At 41.9% G+C, this 20814-nt stretch overlaps 1 protein-coding gene and 1 long non-coding RNA gene across 5 annotated transcripts in view; both read right to left on the minus strand.

Annotated features, from left to right (window-relative positions):
- Positions 1-12272: 12272 nt before the first annotated feature.
- LOC117361913 lies at positions 12273-18213 on the minus strand. The gene is made up of 2 exons (XR_004539744.1): positions 16639-18213; positions 12273-16453 (listed from the first exon to the last, which is right to left on the minus strand). It is a non-coding gene; the product is annotated as an uncharacterized LOC117361913 (long non-coding RNA).
- A 530-nt stretch (positions 18214-18743) lies between these two features.
- The window catches only part of KLF3 (Kruppel like factor 3), a 59403-nt gene continuing 57332 nt past the window's right edge, over positions 18744-20814 (minus strand). For all 4 annotated transcript variants that reach the window (XM_033947508.1, XM_033947537.1, XM_033947517.1 and 1 more), the window contains exon 6: positions 18744-20134. In XM_033947508.1, coding sequence (XP_033803399.1) covers positions 19953-20134 — 182 coding nt within the window. In that variant the 3' untranslated portion in view covers positions 18744-19952. The remainder of the gene's footprint in view (positions 20135-20814) is intronic.

Here is a 20814-nt window from a genome sequence, read left to right on the forward strand (position 1 = left end):
GCGGATGGCCTCCTGACAGAGGAGGGGAGATCCGGTGCCGCCTTGCTTTTTTATGTAATACATGGCGACTTGGTTGTCTGTGCACAGGAGAAGAACCTGAGGGTAGAGAAGGTGCTGGAAGGCCTTGAGAGCATAGAACATGGCTCTCAGTTCCAGGAAATTGATGTGATGTAGACGCTCTTGAGGAGTCCAGAGACCCTGGGTGCGCAGATCTCCCAGGTGAGCTCCCCACGCATAGGGGGAGGCATCCGTGGTGATGATCCTGGAGTGAGGGGGCAGATGAAAGAGGAGACCCCTGGAAAGATTTGAGGAGTTCAACCACCATTGAAGAGATTGCTGAAGAGACGATGTCACAGAGATGGGATGAGAAAGAGGATCTGTGGTCTGTGACCATTGGTTGGCCAGAGTCCATTGAGGTGTCCGGAGGTGGAGTCGTGCCAGAGGAAGCACATGGACCGTCAAGGCCATGTGGCCCAGGAGGATCATCATATGCCGAGCTGGAATAGAGCGACAAAGGAGCACCTGACGGCAGAGATGGAGCAGGGTCCGTTGGCGGTCGGAGGGAAGAAACGCCCTCATCAGAGTGGTGTCGAGAACTGCTCCAATGAACTGAAGTCGCTGTGTGGGAAGCAGATGCGACTTGGGGTAGTTGATCTCGAATCCCAGGAGATGGAGGAAAGAGATGGTATGTTGAGTGGCTTGTAGCACAAGCGGAGACGTAGGTGCTTTCACCAACCAATCGTCCAAGTAGGGGAACACCTGGAGGTTGTGAGACCTGAGGAAGGCCGCCACCACAATAAGGCACTTGGTGAACACCCTGGGCGATGATGCGAAGCCAAAGGGTAGCACTTTGTACTGATAGTGGCGGTGCTGTACCTGAAATCAGAGGTAGCTACGTGAAGTCAGATGGATTGGAATGTGAGTGTAGGCCTCTTTGAGGTCTAGGGAACATAGCCAGTCGTGTTGAGAGAGAAGAGGGTAAAGCGTGGCCAGGGAGAGCATCCTGAACTTTTCCTTGACCAGACACTTGTTGAGGTCCCTGAGATCGAGGATGGGACGGAGGTCTCCAGTCTTCTTGGGTACCAGGAAGTAGCGGGAGTAGAATCCCTGACCCCTTTGGTCTGGGGGAACTTCTTCGATGGCATTGAGAAGAAGGAGGGATTGGATCTCCCTCAGGAGGAGTGGAGTTTGGGAGGAATGAGAAGCAGACTCTACGGGAGGATTGTCTAGTGGAAGAGTCTGGAAGTTGAGGGAGTAGCCGTGGCGGATGATGTTGAGTACCCACTGGTCTGATGTGATGACCTCCCAACGGTTGAGAAAAATTGTGAGGCGGCCTCCGATAGGTTGAGGAAGAGGCACCGAGGATTGGAGACTGGCTATGCTCTGGAGAAAAGAGTCAAAAGGGCTGAGATGGTTTTGACTGCGGGAGAGGCTTGGCCGGTTGGCGAGACTGTGAACGTGCTTGAGATTGGTGCTGCTGACGTGGTTGGCGAGGCTGTTGATGCTGAGGCGGGTTGAGGGGTCTGGCCGAAAACCTGCGTTGGTAGGAAGACTGCTGTTTGTAGGGGCGAGCAGGTGGAGTCTTCTTTTTGAGTTTGATCAGGGTATCCCACCTGGTCTCGTGTGCCGAGAGTTTCTGGGTAGTTGAGTCCAGGGACTCCCCAAAGAGTTCATCACCAAGACAAGGCGCGTTGGCTAGGCGGTCCTGGTGATTGATATCAAGGTCAGAAACCCTCAGCCAGTCCAAGCGCCTCATGGCGACAGCCATGGCAGAGGCTCGAGAGGTCAGTTCAAAAGAGTCATAAATGGATCTCACCATAAATTTCCGGAGTTGGAGTAAGCTGGAAATTTGCTGTTGAAAAATCGGGATCTTACGCTCAGGGATGTACTTTTGGATGGAGGAGAGTTGTTGCACCAAATGCTTCAGATAGAAGGAGAAATGGAAGGTGTAATTATTAGCTCTGTTGGAAAGCATGGAATTTTGATAAAGGCGCTTGCCAAATTTATCCATCGTTCTGCCTTCTCTGTCAGGAGGTGTGGAGGCATAGACACTTGAACCCTGGGTTTTCTTTAAGGTGGACTCCACAAGAAGGGATTCATGGGGCAATTGAGGTTTATCGAACCCCGGGATAGGAATGACCCTGTACAAACTATCCAGTTTTCGAGGGGCACCCGGTACCGTGAGGGGGTTTTCCCAATTCTTGTAAAAAGTTTCCCGAAGATGTCGTGTACGGGTAACTTTAAAAATTCCTTGGGAGGTTGTTCGAAGTCCAGGTGCGTCAAGGAAAGCCTGGGATTTGTTAGAGTCGGACTCTAAAGGGATAGATAGAGCTGCCGACATTTCCCTTAGAAATTTTGTGAACGAGGACTGTTCAGGTTTGGAACTGGTATCGACCAGCGAGGATTCCTCTTCTGTTGATGGAGCCTCATCATCGGTACCGGGTGGGGATTCTTCCCATAAGTCCGGGTCCCTGACGTCGGTGTGCACGGGGCGGGACGGTGGTGCGGACGGCTCAGTGTGGCGAGTCTTAGAGAGAGATTTGCCAGAGCGCATTGAGACGGTACCGGGGGAAGAAGACCGATGCCGGTCCTGGTCACGGGGGGACTGTTGTCGGTCTCGATGTCGGGGAGGGTCTGCATCAGAGCGGGGTTGCACCGGAGGATGAAGTGGTTCAGCCGCGAGTACTGGCATGGAGGTGTTCAACGGTGTCGACACCGGTGGTATGGTGCGAGGCTCGGGCCAGTCCGGTACCAGAAGGAGCGGGGCCAATATTGCGGGCAACAAGTGCTGGAGTTGCTGTTGAAGTTGTTCCTGCAATTGACTATGGAGTATGGCCGCAATGCGGTCGTCCAGAGGAGGCACCGGTACCGCTTTTTTCTTTTTCGGTACCATAGGTGCCGCTCCATGCCCCGGCGATGAGGAGGCCGATGACGAGGCACTCACCGAGATCGGGGCAGAGCGTTTGCGGGGTCGGCGTGATGCCGGGAGGACCGGCGTCGCCGGTGTGGCAGGAGGGCGCTCAAGGGAAGTGGAAGGCTTTTTAGCCGGCTTACCTGGTGCCAGCGACCCCGAGGATGGATCAGGCGTCGTCGAAGTAGTCGGTGCCGACTTTTGTGGTGCCGATGATGGCGCGGCCGATTCCATGGCAGACCCGGTACTGAACACGATGTTCTGTTGGATCTGTCTATTTTTTAAAGTACGTTTTTTAAGAGTAGCACAGCGGGTGCAGGTGTCAGCCCGATGCTCTGGACCCAGGTACTGTAGGCACCAATTGTGCGGTTCAGTGAGAGAGATCGGGCGTGCACACCGCTGGCACTTCTTAAAGCCCGGCTGAGGGGGCATGAAGGGAAACACGGCCTCCGCAAAATCAAAACCGGAGGCCTGTATGGTGGTAACAGGCCCCGCCGGGGCCGGCCTGAAAAATAAAAGAAAATAAAGTTTTTTTTTGTTTTTTTTACAAAAAAATAACGAGAAAGAAACCCGAAGGGAAAAAGAACAAAAAAGGAAGAATTTCGCGAGCGGGAAGGCAAAATCTGAAATTTCAACGGCCGTTGAAACACAAGCGTCTTCTTCGCTCCGCGGAAACAAAGAAACTGGGGACCACGCTCTCCTCCGTCGGGCGGGAAGGCACTCGCGCATGCGCGGTGCGGCCAACTAGAACTTTCTAGTTAAAAAGGTCCGTACCGGGGCTCCGTCGGTGACGTCACCCATGCGTTAAGAATATGCTGCCTGCTTGTCCTGGGATAATGCTGCTACTGCTGCACAGTCACCTGGAGGGGAATGGAAATACCGCTGCTGCTGCACAGGAAAGTGGGGGGAGGAGGGGGGGAGGAAAATGCTGTTGCTGCTGCACAGGGAAATGCAGGAAAAAAATCACAGACAGCAGGTGGGAGGGAGACAGAAAGAAAGGAAGAAAGACACAGGGGCAGGGAGAGGGACAGAAAAACAGAGAAAGGGGGCCAGGGAGAGAGACAGTGGGAGGGAGAGAGACAGAAAGACAGACAGACTTATATTCTAGCATCCGTTAATGTAACGGGCTTCAAGACTAGTAGTTTATAAAGTCTATAATCTGTTATAGTTTATAAATCTTATCCTTTAACAGTTAAAGGAAAGATTTATAAACTATAAAGAGTTTTACCTTATGCAAAATTGTAGTTTCTTTAATAAGACTTTAACTCTTTTTTTCTGCGGCCCTCCAAGTACCCTATTTTTTCTGCAGCCCTCACATTTAAAGTTTAATATCTTTCCTTTCTCAAAACTGACACATTTCAATCACTATATTGAAAATAAAATCATTTTCCCTACCTTTGTTAGCTGGTGACTTTATTTTTCTGTGCTTAACTGTTTCCAGGGCCTTCTTGTCCTTTGACTGTTTTTCTCTCCATCTTCACTTTCTGCCTTGCATCCATCTTTGGCATTGAAGGGACACGTATCAGAACTTTAGTAAGTGTCCTTAGGCATATGTTGTTTAAAGATGCAAAGGTAGGCCCTGTTTATCTTTCCCTTCCTTGAAGAGAATACAAGGACATGAATGTTTAAACAGAGATAATGTGAAGTGAATTCAATTGTTTTGTTAAGCCGTATTTACAGACAGCTTTAGTTAAGAAGCTCTGCTGGTCAAGGCTTTTCCTGACCCTCTGTGGACTTCAATCTCTAGCTAGGAAAAATGCTGATGTGTTTAAAGTTTCATGTGACCTGTATCCATATATGGTTTGTATTTACGTCACATGCCATCACATGCTGGCAAACCTGATTCGTATAAAGATGTGAAACTCATAATAAAAGACGGACATATTTGAAAGATGGTTTCTGGTCTTTAAGATGTGTCCCCAGGTACCTGACTTACAAATGACAGAGACAGAGAAAGTATGGGGCAGGAATTGGGACCTGAATCCTTTTCAGTTGGGGGCTTGTCCGCGATGGGCAGATGATATCACCAATATTTTGTGAGTATTTCTGACTTTTTTCTGTTCTTTAATACTCACTGGGTAGTGGTGACCTGTACCCACCCTTTATTTTAAGTTCAAGCTTTGGGTTCTATTATGGAGTTTTTTTGGGAAAAATCTCGGGGTACTTTCGGTAAGCGCCCCTCATGAATATATACGCAGCTGCCATTCTTTCGGAAAGAATGAAATTATTTATAGAACCCCCCCTGCCCACTCTGTCATTTGTAAGGTTAAAACTTTTATAGAGTATAAGATTTTATTGTCTCTTATTACTGTACCTCGCTTATAAGGTAAGATAAGCGAATATTTTTGCATTGTTATATTGGCTTTGTAATGAGTAATAAGGCACTTAGGTTACTCCTAGACAAATGAGACTTGTACGGCTGTGTGTGTGTATGACATTTTTCCTTCAGCTCCCATCTTTCTGTGTCACCAATGTTTACCACTGAGGTAGGACATGCTGTTATGTGGAATGAATTGAAAGCGCTGTTTGAATCAGTCTAAGATCTTTCCCTTGTAGTTTGTACACAAGCCCTAATTTTGTGCGTTTCTTCTACCGGCTGCTTTCTTTGTGTTCTGTGCTGGATCATAAAAAAAAAAAAAAAGAAACAAGAAAAAGAAAAAATTCCGTTTTAGAGGTTTTCTTTCTTGTGCAGAGCAAAGCTAATCTGTTCTTTGCTTTCATTATCAGGGTCTGTGCATGAATGTTTTTGTCCCTTCCCCCAGACTTCTCTGTTTGGGCTTCCATTGACCCCCTATAGTGCTTCTTTGAAGTTACTCATTCTTGGTTTTATAAAGCAGTAAGGTGAGATTCCACTGCTTGTCTCTTGACTTTTCTCCGGCATTATCAAAACCACCATCTCTTCTTATAATACGCCCATCCTAGATTTCGGGCTGTTAGAGTTTTGGTAATTCTCATTGCACTTATGTTTCTTCCACCATTCCACCGGCAGCCAATGATTTTTTTTCTGTCATTGTCCTAAAGAATGTTTTATTTTTAGTCCCTTTGGTGAGGCTGCCTTCACCTTTAAGCAACAGTATACCTAGTGTGGAATGTCCTTCGGGCTATTCTACAAGTCATGCACTGCCCCTCATGGTCCTATTCTTATTTTGTACAACTTTTGTGTTCCATAATTCAGGAGACCTGTCAGGCTGATAGTTTGTACCTTTTATAATGATTGTCTGTGTGTGGTCACAAGGTGTCATGAAATAAACTGCACTGGTGTACATCTGAAGTGAAATACCTGGGTTTTGTCCTGTCTCATGGTCAAAGGAAAATCTGCACTTTCTGCATTGCTGCTATTCTGGGTCGGCCCCGCCCAGCTACCAAGAAAGACATGCTTACTTTTCTTGCTATGATTGGTCACTGCCGCCAATGGATCTCTGCTTGTTCCTTCTATGACCAGATTCTGAGACAGACCCTGGTTTCTGAAATGACTGCTCTTATCAGATGGACTTATGAAATGTTGGACATTTAAGATGTGCTTTGGTTTCTAGCTCAAGTTTGGGTTTTCCTGCTTATGCCCACATGTTTTATCTCTTTGTTTGGGACTATTGTAACACCATGAAGGGAGAACATGGCGGTAAATTACGCTCTGTTGCCTTTTTTTATAGTCACTCCTGTTCAAGAAAGCCCTGGCTGCTTGTGCTATTGTGGTAGAGATGGTTACTTCTCTGATCCTAGGTCACCCCATTACCCTTCATACTTTTCACGATGTCCAAGCCCTTCTTTTAAATAGGCTTCTGGGTCTCAAGGGTGAACAGGATTCTCTTCCTCTCTTTTTTCACAGCTTCAGTCCTTTGTTACCACCCCCTCCTCTGAATTTGATGCTTGGCGTTTGGCAGGTGCCCAAAGCCGCCCTTTTGGACGGACTTTGGTGCAAAGAGGGGAAACCCTGGATACCAGCTGCTAGCTCTCCCTTATTCATTGCCCAATATCATGGTATTGGTTATCGTAGTGCTCGCTCGACATTTTAACTTCTTGCTAGTGATATTTTCATTCTTGACCTTTTGCTCCTTGATACAGATATATAGCTCAATAATTACAGCTGGCACGGTTGTGAATTGAAAATAAATTGGAAAATACAATTCCTTTCTATTGTTTTAGCTGAAATTAGGATGTTGCTAATTTAAAATGTTTTTTCCGGATTTATACATAGCCATCCCAGATCCATTTTGGCACAGATATTTCTAATGTTTTCCACGGGTCCTCTTTATCACTGCAGAGATAGAGACGCTCCAAAGAGACATTAGCTTTATGCCTTTTTCCAAATATGAGATGGTTATGATATACATTATTTGTAGTTTTGGTTTTTTTTATATCAATGTGTTTATTTGCAGAGTTAAATTCAGCCCTGCACACTTGACAGATGGAGAAATAGCTCCACGTTTAAAAAACTTTATGTTTTGTCTGTGTCATGTCTACTTGTCTTAGTTTAGTGGGTACCCCAGGATACATAATATTGGCCATTTCTAGAGCTCTTTTTCCACTTCTTACTAGCCTAACTGCGCAATGTTCTTTTACTTATAGCTTTTATATTCTGAATATAGTTTAGTTAGGGGTTATAAGAAAAAGCTTTATTTTATACAGCATTTATTTCGTGGTGTTCCCTACATATGATCCATACATTTCTGAATACATTCAGTACATCAGTATGGTTTCTCTGAGGTGCATAATAGTTATATGCAGCACGATAAAAACATATCCTTTTGGATTGTTCAATTAAGAACCTTAAGTAAGTGAGTATTGTCTCTCTTTTGCCATGGCTATGCTAAGTGAATGAATTGGTATTGTGCATGTTGCCACATTCAGTATAGGCAACATGGTTTCTCTTGTTTTCTATCTCTTATTTGGATTACATTGGAGTACAGCTGCTGAATGATATTTGGAATGCTTTCCAAGCATTTCTTTTCAAGTATCTCTTTCTGTATGCACAGACATCTGGCTGTTCTCCCTTTGAGATTCTCACGGGATGACCTTTCCCCGCCCCATGGGTAGATTTTCCCTTGATACAGGAGGAATACGTCCAAAAGCTAATTGAAATATTAGGGCTTGTTCAAAGAAACGTGTCTTGCACTTCTCCTTTCTCTCCACAGATTCCTACCCATTTTTTTCCAGCCTGGTGATTATCCAGCAGCTTTCCAAGGATCGGAAGCAGACGGATTTCCCCTTTGGCCTTCCCACTACTGTGATCGCTGCGACCAGGCCCGCTGCACTCACTGAGGAGTTTCCTGTTTGGATCCACGCAAGTCGCTTGAAGAGGGTTAACCTAAAACCCCAGAAGCAAGTCTTCCCTGCGCAGATTTCACCTCCTCCAGTGGAACAACATGATGATCTCATTGCAGCATTCTACCAACTTTATCATTCTCTTACTGGCACCGCTGCTGCTAGTTTTTCTCCCTGTATGGATCATTTCTAACTGGGTCTACAGGGATGATGTGTTCTGGGTCCACGACACTTTCTGCCCATACCCATCTGTAAATGACATTCCTGCTGTAAACAGCACCCCCGACACCTCTTTGCGAACACGACGTCAAGCTGGACTACTCCCTCGCAAAGGCTGTCCTTCAATTGGAATCCAGAAAAGACCGATAGTATGCTACCCTTTGGTATAATTCCAGCAGTGTGCAAGTTGCCACCTTCTCCTTTGAGTATTGTGACATTGTGGACTGTTCATCAATTGATATCCCAAGGCTGTGCCATTGGTCCTCAGAGATTCCTAAAACTAAGGACATATATATATATATGTTACTGACTTACGTTGGGGGGATAAGTGTGCATTCTGGGGAGTGGTAGGGTGGAATATTAATACTGACTGGGCTTATAAACTAGAAAATACCCTGAAAAACAGTGGACCAAAATGGTAAATCACTGCTTACTTGTATGACCCTTCATAAGGTTGGACACTGTTATAGGAAAAGTGTTCCTGCACAAATTATTAAGCTTTCTCTTACTATTGACAACCCTAGACCTACTGATGAAGGTATGTACATTATGGACATGTGGTTTAAGGGTGGGTCTAGCTATCCGACCCATCAGTTTTCTTACGGGATCTATCTACCTCCACTCATCTTCTCCCGCCATTTTGTGGGGGCCCCAAAAAATGCTAACCCACTGGCCCCTACATTCAATACACTTACTGACATGATGGCTAATGCCAATCCCACTTTTGAAGATATTGTGGCTGTTGAGGTAGGGTTTTCAGAACCTAACCTTTGGTTAGAATGGATGAAATTCACTGCTGATCAACATAATAAGAGTAATTGTTACATATGTGCTCAAGCTAGACCCCATCTAGGAACCGTACCTCTGGACCTCCCTCCTGGTATCCAACCATGCCTTTTTGGGTTATTTACCAATATCTCCTCTAATTTTACCTATCCTCTTTGTGCACTGCAGTGTTCTAAATACCCTTTGTTGCCAGGACAGCAAAAGCTTGATATTGCCGTTACCATCTATAAGGGCAATTACACATGTCATGTTTCTAATCTGACACAGGGTAGTTTTGTAGGTAATTTACCCCCAGGTTATTGTTCTGTCTTGGCTCATAGGTATGCCCCATTGTTGCTGCATCAGATTTGATATTTACTGGCTTTATGGAGACTTTTGGCTCCCTGTTAAGCTACCCAGCCAGTGGATAGGCCAGTGCACTTTAGTTAAGGTTACTATGCTTCTGCATATTCTTTCTGAAAGGCATCCTTCCTATTCACATGGTTTTTCCTTTTATTTGTCTTGATATAAATCTGATCACATGTATACATAGATGTTATAGGGGTCCCAAGAGGGGTCCCAGATGAATTTAAGGCCCGAGCTCAGGTTAAGGCTGGGTTTGAGTTCCTTATTCCCTTTATTACTATTAATAAGAATGTTGATCGGATTAGTTAAAATTATTATAATCAGCAACGCTTTGTGAACTATTCTAGGGACGCCTTGCAAAGTATTACTGATCAATTAGGCTCTACTTCTCAGATGGTTCTCAAAATCATATGGCCCTAGATATGATTCTAGCTGAGAATTCTGAAAAATTCTCCTCAGTACTTTAAGCTGTTGTACTTTTCTTTCTGACAATATAGGTCCTCCTATGGACATTCAGAAATTAGCAGACCTCTTTGCTGAGTTCAAATGTAACTCTGATTTATCTAATTCTTGGGATCAGCACTTTAGTTGAATGCATAATCTCTTATTATTTGCACTCTTGTTTTTGACTGCTCATGTACTGTTATTCGTATTACAGCTCCTAAAAAACCCCTCCTTGAGAGACATATCTAGAGTATCACTCCCTTCCAGCTCATGCTGTGTATTTGTGACGTCATTTACATGACGTAAGAGGGGATTTGAAGGGACACGTATCAGAACTTTAGTAAGTGTCCTTAGGCATATGTTGTTTAAAGATGCAAAGGTAGGCCCTGTTTATCTTTCCCTTCCTTGAAGAGAATACAAGGACATGAATGTTTAAACAGAGATAATGTGAATTGAATTCAATTGTTTTGTTAAGCCGTATTTACAGACAGCTTTAGTTAAGAAGCTCTGCTGGTCAAGGCTTTTCCTGACCCTCTGTGGACTTCAATCTCTAGCTAGGAAAAATGCTGATGTGTTTAAAGTTTCATGTGACCTGTATCCATATATGGTTTGTATTTACGTCACATGCCATCACATGCTGGCAAACCTGATTCGTATAAAGATGTGAAACTCATAATAAAAGACGGACATATTTGAAAGATGGTTTCTGGTCTTTAAGATGTGTCCCCAGGTACCTGACTTACAAATGACAGAGACAGAGAAAGTATGGGGCAGGAATTGGGACCTGAATCCTTTTCAGGCATTAACTTAATATTAAATTTTTCAGCTTTCTTTTCAAAATCTACATTTCCATGTCTTACCTTCCCTTCCTAACTCTCTCTTCTTCCGTCCCTATTTCCATGGTCTGACATCTCTTTCCTTCCTCTCCCTCCCTTCTTCTTTCCTTTCCCCTGGTCTGGCATGTCTCCTTCCTTCCCCCCATGCCCTGGCATCTCTCCTTCCCCCTCCATGGTCTAGTATCTCCTTTTCTTTCCCTCCCTCCCATGGACTTGGCATCTCTTGTTCCTCTCCTCTCCCTTGCCTTCCTTCCCTCTTTCCCCAATTGGGTGCAGCAGCAACAGCAGCATTTCCCTTCCCCCTTTCCTGTGCAGCAGAAAAATTTCTCTTCCCCCCTTCCCTCCTCCTCCCTTTCCCTATTCAGCAGCAGAAGCATTTCCCTTCTCCCTTTCCTATGCAGCAGAAACATTTCTTTCCCCTCCCCTTCCTTTCCCTTGTGGAGCAGCAGCATGTCTGGCTGGCTCTCTTGCTCAGTCGATTGTTCCCTTCAAAGCCGTGGATGGCGGCTCCTCGCGCCTGCGTTACATGACGTCAAAGAAGCTTCCAACGCAGGTGTGGCTAGCATGAGGAGCCACCTCCCGTGGCTTTGAACGGAACGATCGACTGCAGCAAGGGAGCCGGCCAGACATGCTACTGCTCCACAAGGAAGGGAAGGGGGAAGATAAATGCTGCTGTGGATGGCGTGAGGAGCCGCCGCTGGCCGCAGCTTTGACCGGAATAATCGACTACAGCAAGGGAGCAGTTGTTCATCGCGTCCAGACTGCGGGCCGCAAAATAGCACCTGGAGGGCCGCGAATTTGAGACCGCTGGGTTATGGTATTTCAGGTTGGAGATAGCCAAGTGGGAGATCTGATAATATCCTAGTGGAGTGGAACAAATAAATGTGAATGAATTTTCTCTTTCAAAAGTTACAAAAGATAGAAGACACCATGTAGTTACTAAGTAGTACATGAAAAACAAAATAGGATAGACTTTTTTTTTCATTTAAAGTATACTTAAAGCTCTGGAATTTGGTGCTGGAGCAAGTGGTAAAAGCATTTAGCATAGCTGGGTTAAAAAAAAAAGTTTTTGATTAATTCCTGAAGGCAAGAGTCCATAAGCTGTTATTAAGGTAGAGCTATGGAATGCCATTGCTTATCCCCCAAAGGTAAATAGAATGGAATCTTGAAACTTTTAGGGATTCTGCCTGGTGCCTGTGACCCGCCTTGACACCTGGTAAAATACTGGGCTTGATGGACCTTTGGGATGGAACTTCACTTTTCAATATAATGATGCCTCTTCTAATCAGTTCTGGAGCAATAAAAGGCACTCTTTTCCAACTCTAAAACATAGCAATTAATTTAAAATCTCTGCATCACCACTTTTCACTAAAATCTTACCTTATTTCCTTATGACTAACCGACTGTGTTGTACCAAAATTAACACATCCCTTAAGTAGCTGTAGGAATAAGTCCATGTACACAATTAATGTTCTTAGGATTTTATTAAGAAGTATATACAGTTATACATTTATATATTTTGTATACATAGAATAAGACAACTGTACAGTATAAATTTATGTTCACAGTTTTGCCATGACAAGGTATCATGTCTGAGTTCCCACTGGACTACCAAAAGTAGAAAAAGTGAAAGCACATTAAATTCACATCTTTAATGATAAAGATTGCCAAAATATATCAGTATTTGCAAATGTGTGCTAGATACCATTTCAATCACCTTTTCAGTCTTATTAGCTTATAAAATATATTACACTTTATTAAAACATTTCTGCATAGTTTATACAAGTATTAAATTGTAAGAACCCTGCTATGCTTGCAGGCATGTGTGCAGACATACAAAGTAGGAAGATTATTTTTGACCCTCTAGCATTAATTACCATACACACATATAAATAGCAAAAAAGTGCTAATATTTGTAAAACATAATGGAGATTTTTTTTGTGTTTTTGCAATGCTAGTTATCAAATAGCTTGGCAATTTTTCAATAGAACTTGATACTATCTTACAAATCTGGATTGACAAACATATGGCAATATACTGTAGTTGAAGAATTAGTGGTCAACAGGGATCAACAAGGAACTAGCATACACTGTATACTGAGAGACAACTGAAGCTCTCTACAGCCTACTCAGCGTTACATACTTGCCTGAGAAATAGTTGTTCTGTTACAATCATTTTCCTTCCAATGAACAGACAAGTAAGTACAAGACTAACACAATTTTAATGGCACATACATAGTGCAATACTGTTAGTGCACAAATACATGTGTGATTCTCACTGAAGTTTTGTTTCTTTTGCTTCATATATATAGTACTTAAAACTTCTCTAGAGCAACGTTCTTTGTTTCAAGGCCTGAGTGCTAGTAGCAGCTCGACTCTTTCACCAATAAATATTCTGTGCCATCTTCTCTATAGGGCCATTGTTGTTGCTGCTGCCTCTCAAACAGCTCTTTTGTGTTCTTCCAGCACTAGGGCTCTCAATGAATGAACTCAGCTCATACCAGAAGGAAACAGAATACCTTTTCCAAAGGCATTGCCAACTGCAAGTCTCTGGTTAAATTTGACAATCTACGTAGATAGGAGCCGATTTGAAAGGATGAGGATGGGAAAAGAATGATGGAGGCTGACTGATGAGAGAAAAGGGTGGGAGTAAAAACAAGTTGAAGTGGGGGTTGGGAAGAGTATGTTGTGGCGAGGAGCTGGGAAGAAAGTCTTAGAGAAGTGTTGTGTTAGGGGTGTGCACTGATGAAAATTTTGCAGTTCGTTTGACTTTTCCCCTTGAATGTGTAAAACAAAATGGAAAAAAAAAGGTCCAAACATTTTAATAAACTTTATCCATATGTTTAGAAATCAATGTATGTGTCATTTGTTGGGTAACATGTACACTAACATTTTTAAAGGCACTTAATGAACCAAAAGCACAGGGAAAAAAGGATGGTGAGTGGTAATTCAGAATAGAGTGAGGATGAGATGAAGTGGGAGAGTTTGGAGAAGCACACTGGGCCTGATTCAATAAATAGCACCCTAGCTAGGCGGTGTTAGGTGCCGTAATTGAGGCTGCCTACCAATGCCTAGCTAAAATCCACATCTAACTTCGATTAAATCAATTAGCTTAAACTGCATGGTAACTGACTGCACCATTGAAGTTAATTGAATAATTTAAAAAATATAGGTGCGGAATTCCGTACGGCACCTAGCAATGCCTTCTGATGCCTACCTGAAAAGTAGGTGTGGATAGGCGTAGCTGACTTAGGCGTTCCAGATGATCACCGGTAAATTAAGCCTGTAAAACCTGGTCTAATATACCGGCACCTACCTCTAGGATGCCTGGCAATGCCTAGATGCAATTCTATAAAAGGTACCTAGCGATCTATCGACAATCATGTCGAGCGGTACCTACAATGTAGGAGCCATTTATAGAATCTGGCCCACTGTGTTTTAGTTACATGAGTCTCTGAGTGTGATTTAATAGCTAGGTCTGCTGCATTGTGAAAGGTGTCCAAACCTAACTGGAACACCAAAGTCTGTTTTCAAGTTTTATTTAAAATTTGATTAAATGCTTATAAAAATTTCTAAGCGATTTACAATTAAAAGAACCAGGGTAAATACACTCAAGTCATACAGGACTAAAACAAGCGTCACTGACAGGAACAAAATGGAAGGAGGGTAGAACTACAATCGTAATAGAAAAGTAATATTAATTGGACAACACGTAAGGAAGGGTAGAATGATAGCCTACAAAGGTTAAGTTGTCACTGTGGAGATGTTAATTATTTTTTTAGTGTACGAGCCTGATGTTTGTCCAGCAATCTTCTGACTTTCCCACTTTTTTTTTCCCCAAATGGCTACTGCTTAAAAATGACAAAGATCACTGCTCTAAGATTTTGTATCACCATTTGTAGCTTTGGTCTCAATTTGTTTACCACAAAACAAAAGCTAATTAAAAGTTAATGCCCTGTTTAAAATACAGATTGACATTTTAAGGCTCCAAATAATAAAGTCTCTAGTTTGTTGTTCTTTCTATACCTCCAAAATGATAATTCTCTGTATTGATACTGGGCTGTGGAAACTGCATGCTCCCAACCCCCCCTCTTCCCAATTATATAGAAACATGATGGCAGCTAAAGGTCAAATTGCCTATCCAGTCTGCCCATCCGCAGTAACCATTAGTTCCCCTTGCAAGCACCTTTGCTTGATGCCCTAATGCCCAAGACGTGTCATGCTAAAACCAAAACTCCCCATCTTAAAACTGGTCAGAAATCTTGGTTAACTAATACATAAAATATGAAATCATATTAATATCCTACACAATAAAATATTTCAAAGGGCATTTATATAATTTATTTTATTATGAAGGACAAAAATCTATTAAGAGCTGGATTACTAAATTTAGAAGTCTGCCCTATACCTTCACTAAAATGTACTATGAGAAAGGAAAAAGTACATTACAAAAAAAACCTACTCTATCAATCTAACAAAAACAAAGTTAGCAGCATAATGAAGAAAACTCCCATGCCTCCCTTCCCCTTAAAAAACACAAACCAAGGCTAAATCTCAGTTTTCAGTTGTTTTCCTTTATACACTACAGAGAGCAGACTGCTGTGAATTAACTAGATGTACAAATTGAATTCAAACTATATTCACACCAGTAACATAAGAGTTACTTATCTTCCTTTTATCAAGACTCGTGTCCTTCCACCTGCAGGCCACATTTAAAAGACTCAAATACCAGTGCCCAAGTCCACAAACTTTGAATTTTGGGTCTGCTGTAACACAGTCATCTTAGGATTTAAAATGAAATGTCACAACCATTTCACATAAATGTTTATTTTTAGAAGACCAACAGGTAACCTTATGTAGGCTATCCTGCTATTCCTTACTGCCCTAACAAGGACATCAGTTGCACTTAAATTTCTACAAATAAAAAAATATATATATACACATTTAGACATTTTGGGAGGAGCTGCTTTGAACTGTCATGTTCAATGCAAATGTTTTAATTATTTTCAATAAAAAAAAAAAACATTGAAAAAGTCCATGAACAAACAGTAAAATGACAATTTCTTTGTTTAAAAAATTCAGTTTGTTTTGGAGATCAGTTGCTTCCAAGTCCCATTTTTCTGGATTTGTTGTACTATTTGTTTTTTTTTAATTGGGGCAGGGTGAGAGGTTAGGGATAAGAATATCAAAATTTCTAAGTGGCACTTAACTGAAGTTCAGGTTACCCATCAACAAATTCATTAACAGGAGTAGTAAAACAAACTGCCTGAAAACTTCAAAATCCCCAATCTCTAGAAGTTTCTATTCCTGCAGAAATATTTACAAAGTTTCCAATTTAATTGGGAAAAAAATTTAAATCATGATTAAGATAGTAAAATATTTAAAAAGTTAATAACCAGTCTTATAAGCATATTTTATAACAATACATTATCTTTCAACTGTTGCTTTGGATCCCCTTGTTCAATTGTTCTGAATCTGAACAGAAATCATTAATATTGTACTATGTGCTACAAAAAGCACTTTTTGAATATCACATAAATATTCAAAAGAACATGCAAGGTTACATTTTAAATAACGTTTTTGCATAATTTACACAGCACACTGTGTACAAAATACCACTGTGTAACAGTTTAGATCAGTGGTTTCCAAACCTGTCCTGGGGGACCCCCAGCCAAGTCAGGTTTTCAAGATATCCCTAATGAGTATGCATGAGAGAGATTTGCATACCTGTCACTTCCAATATATGCAAATCTCATATTCATTAGGGATATCTTGAAAACCTGACTGGTTGGGGGTCCCCCAGGACAGGTTTGGGAACCACTGGTTTAGACAAAACACATGAATGCTTAAACTCTTTCATGCTACCTTATTAAGGCAGCAGCATTTTTCATTAAAAGGTAACGAGCTGGAAAATGGAACACCTGTACATCTCAAGTGTTAAATTTGTCTAAATTGTATGTATATAGAGTAATTTTCATTATGTTGTACAAGTTATTCGTGTTGGCTGAAAATATGTCTCTCTCCACTTGGGGACCCTTGTCTTTTTTCTCCAGAAAAGAAAACAGCAAGGGCCTACAGACTGTGTTTGCTTTAAGACTACTATTTTAAAAATTAATACTTTTTTTTTTTCTTTTAGGCCTATTCTGCTCATGATTTGTCCTACATACTTTCAGCAAAAGAAGCACATGCAGAAAAACTTCAACGTAAGGCATTAGAGAACAAGCCAGAGTTAACACTGTGCCAAGTACCATCCTCCTGTCAAGCAGCATAACAAAATGGAATGAGAAAAAATTTGGGATAAGAATTGGCCTACTTTGCTTGAAAACAAACAACCAACCCCCAGTGGCGATAGCCACAGTAAAAATGAATAAGTGAGCAATACTGTTATGTTCTGTATAACAATTCACCTCTTTCCAGGACGCCAGCAATAGTGTTTGGTCAAGGCCTTTGAAAACAGTTCTGGATCACTAACTAGTGAAACTCTATCCCCCTCCCTCCCCCCCCCCTTATCAAGCTGCACTAGAGGCTTTTAGCGTGGGCCGATGAGGTAAGTGCTCCGATGCTCATAGGAATTTATGAGCATCTGAGCATTTACCATGCCAGCTCACACTAAAAACCTTTAGCGAAGCTTGATAAATGGGGCCCTAAATTAGGGAAATCATTTCTCCACAAGGGGAATCAAGAGCTACCTAGACATTTCTGCAAGACTGCTGCCACACTACTGATGCAACAAAACAAAACAGGGAGCACTTTTGAGTACTTGTTCTGATGCTCTGAAATATACATTTATAACTTTGCTAATGGGATGTTGCATTAATAGTCTTTAGGCACCATTTTCTCTCTGTACCATTCCATTGGGTTCAGTTAGCAGTTATGCTTTAAATTGGCGTAAACTAGTGTGTCATTAAGTGTGATTCTATAAGCTAGAACTCATCTCTTTTGCGGCAAACTGTGTGCCACAAAAGAGATGAGTCGGTCACTGCTGGCACTGGCGCCTCTCCTCCTCTCTGACCACCCCCACCCCCAACGATGTAGGGATTTCCAAAATACAAAAAATTGGTATTAATGGTGATGATCTGTCCTTGAATAACCCTGGAGATGATATAGAGAAATGTGCTTACCAGAATAAGAAAAATTAATAAAAACAAGATAAATAAAAGGACCAATCAGTACGGGCCCAGTGCCCTCGTAACAACCGTGATTTTCTTTCCTTTTGCTTTAATCTGGGGATGATTGTGCTCCCGATTATTTTGTATATACACATATTTTTTCTATATAAATTATACACAACATAAGGATAAGATGATGTATGGGGCAGGGTTTATTTAGATTCATTTCTAAGTGCTTGTCACTTCATAAACACCTGCCCGGGGCCAACGGTTGTTACGAGGGCACTGGGCCCGTACTGATTGGTCCTTTTATTTATCTTGTTTTCATTAATTTTTCTTATTCTGGTAAGCACATTTCTCTATATCATCTCCAGGGTTATTCAAGGACCATTAATACCAATTTTTTGTAGTTGGGATTTCCAAAACCCAGCAATTTGTCCAGGTTTTGGAAGATCCCCGAGCTCAGGGCCACGTCTATAGAGCCTCTGAGCATGCGTAGATGCCAACGTGATGATGTCACACACATACATTTGACGTCACTGGTCAATGTCCGCGCATGCTCTGAGGCTCTGTAGACGGGGTCCAGAGTTCAGTGTGCCGCGGTGGAAAAAGTTTGCGAGTAGAATGTAGAATCATGCTTAGCACTACCTAAGTGGTGTTAGGTGTCACTAGGCATCCTAACTTTAATAATAATAATAATAACAACAGTTTATAATAACAACAGTTTATATACCGCAGGATCATGAAGTTCTATACGGTTTACAATGATTAAAAGATGGTACAAATTGAGTGAACTTAACAGAGTTAAAAGCTAGTGATTAACAGCTCTAGGGATCAGTTATTGTGGAGAAAGAATTGTACGGGTCAGCTGCCTAGATACTTCAGGAACTTTAGGCACACTATATTTATGCCAGAGTTTTCTTCACTTAAATACCTGCGCGTAAGTTAGGTGCCTAATCCAAAAAGATGTGCCTAATTTATAAACATGCCCAAAATCCACCCCTAACCATGCCCACTTTTAGGTAGGTGCTTTGAACTAGCATGTACTTTTTATAGAATTCAGTTTTTCAAGTTAGGCGCCTAACTTTCAATTAAGTCCAATTAATAGCAATTGTGTTAAGTGATAACCGGCACCGATCAAGCCTATTAACCAATTAATGTGCCTACATTGGCTAGGCATGTTGAAGATGGTGCCTAACTTTAGGCAGACTACATAGAATTTGCCAGTTTTAAACAAGGACAAGAATGGAAAACAAAAATGCAATAGAAATACCAATCTCTACGTATGTATGTGTGTGTGTGTGTGTGTATATATCTTCATCCCTGAAGTCTGGAAGAAAATTGCCAAATAAGTGGAAAATAAGTCCACAGCATCACATCTGGGAGAAGGCAGTTGGTGCCTGCTTACTCAGCCTGCATTTGCAGAACTTAGCTGCATAATACTTTCTACTTGCATTTTACTAGGGATTGAAAATATTTTTTTTCCTCATGCAAGATGGCATTCTTTAGGATTAGCTGATATGCCTCATAATAATGTGCTGAAGATACTGATGTTCTACGAAAACCACTGTAAAACTGTTGGAAGCATGTAGAGTGCTCTTTTCCTTACACCTGTAGGCAAAAGTAGAGGTCCATTCATCACACTGACAAACAAAAATCTAGTATTGCATTCCTCTGTAGGGTATAAAGTGGTCCATGGCAAGAACTAGCAATCTGGATATTGTATTTATACTTAGATATATTTGTAAGTTTGTCACTGACTGGATAATGAGAAATCTTTAGAGGAGATGAAGCAGCACACTGTCCGTATACTAATTCATTCCTTTACAGAGGTGTTACATTAAACTGCCTGCAGGAAGAACTTCTTAGCATCCCAGGAAAATTAAAAAAAATTGTTCACATTCTTTAGGTCTGATCCTTGATGAGAGTACAAAGGTGTTAGATAACTATTACTGACCAAACAGGAGCTATATTGGTTTCTAAACTCAGGAGATTCAGACCAGCTGAATCAATTTTAAAAAATGTCAGCATATTTAGTCCTTCAGACTAGCATGTGGCGTTTCCTGTGCAAGGCGAGGTGGTCCGAGCGAGAAAAACTGCGGTCGCAGTCTGGGCATTGGAAAGGTTTGATTCCTGTGTGTTTCCGGAAATGCCGAGTCAATTCATCAGAACGAGCAAACTTCCATGTGCATCCATCCCAAGTACACTGGTATGGCTTTTCCCCTTCAAAGTGAAAAAAAAAAAAAAAGAAAATCAATGCTAAGAAAGTTACATCTTTTGTTATGAAAAGGCCCTCGAAATCTCTCAGCTTTCTGCAAAATTCCTAGCCTCTCTCGATACCCAAATATTTGACTCGGCCTTCATTTTTTTATTCTTCAAGAGGAGATATTCTACCCAGTCCTAGGGAGATTTAGACACATACATTTTTTGTATGCTTCTAAATTTCAGACAAACCCAGGTCTTTGGCATTTTATAGAGCGTTCCCAGGCAGGCCAAGAAACTGTGAAACTGACGGCCAAAACCAATAACCCTCTCAGTTCCACAGCTGTACCCAGTACAGCCAATAACTTCACATTTGTAGGTATTGCAAATAATTATTTCTTAGCCTTTTCTTGAAATTCCTTCAGGTAAAGCATCAATGCTCTCATCTTAAATCACATACAACTACAATCATAGTACTGGATAAAGACTGAAATATACGATAATTATGCAAGTGTTTGAGACCAAACATGACCATCCTTTAGATGTGAAAGGATGAAACAGTAGCTTATGGAGTAAGTGTGTAACCAACTCTGGGAAAAGGCGACTAAAGCAGCAAAACTAAAATGTTGAGAATGGCTGAATTTCCAATGAAACAGGTCCATAGACAGCTTGCAAAAGTTACATGATTGAACTTTTTTTTT

The sequence above is a fragment of the Geotrypetes seraphini genome, chromosome 1, assembly GCF_902459505.1.
Source record: "Geotrypetes seraphini chromosome 1, aGeoSer1.1, whole genome shotgun sequence".
Taxonomy (NCBI): Eukaryota; Metazoa; Chordata; class Amphibia; order Gymnophiona; family Dermophiidae; genus Geotrypetes; species Geotrypetes seraphini.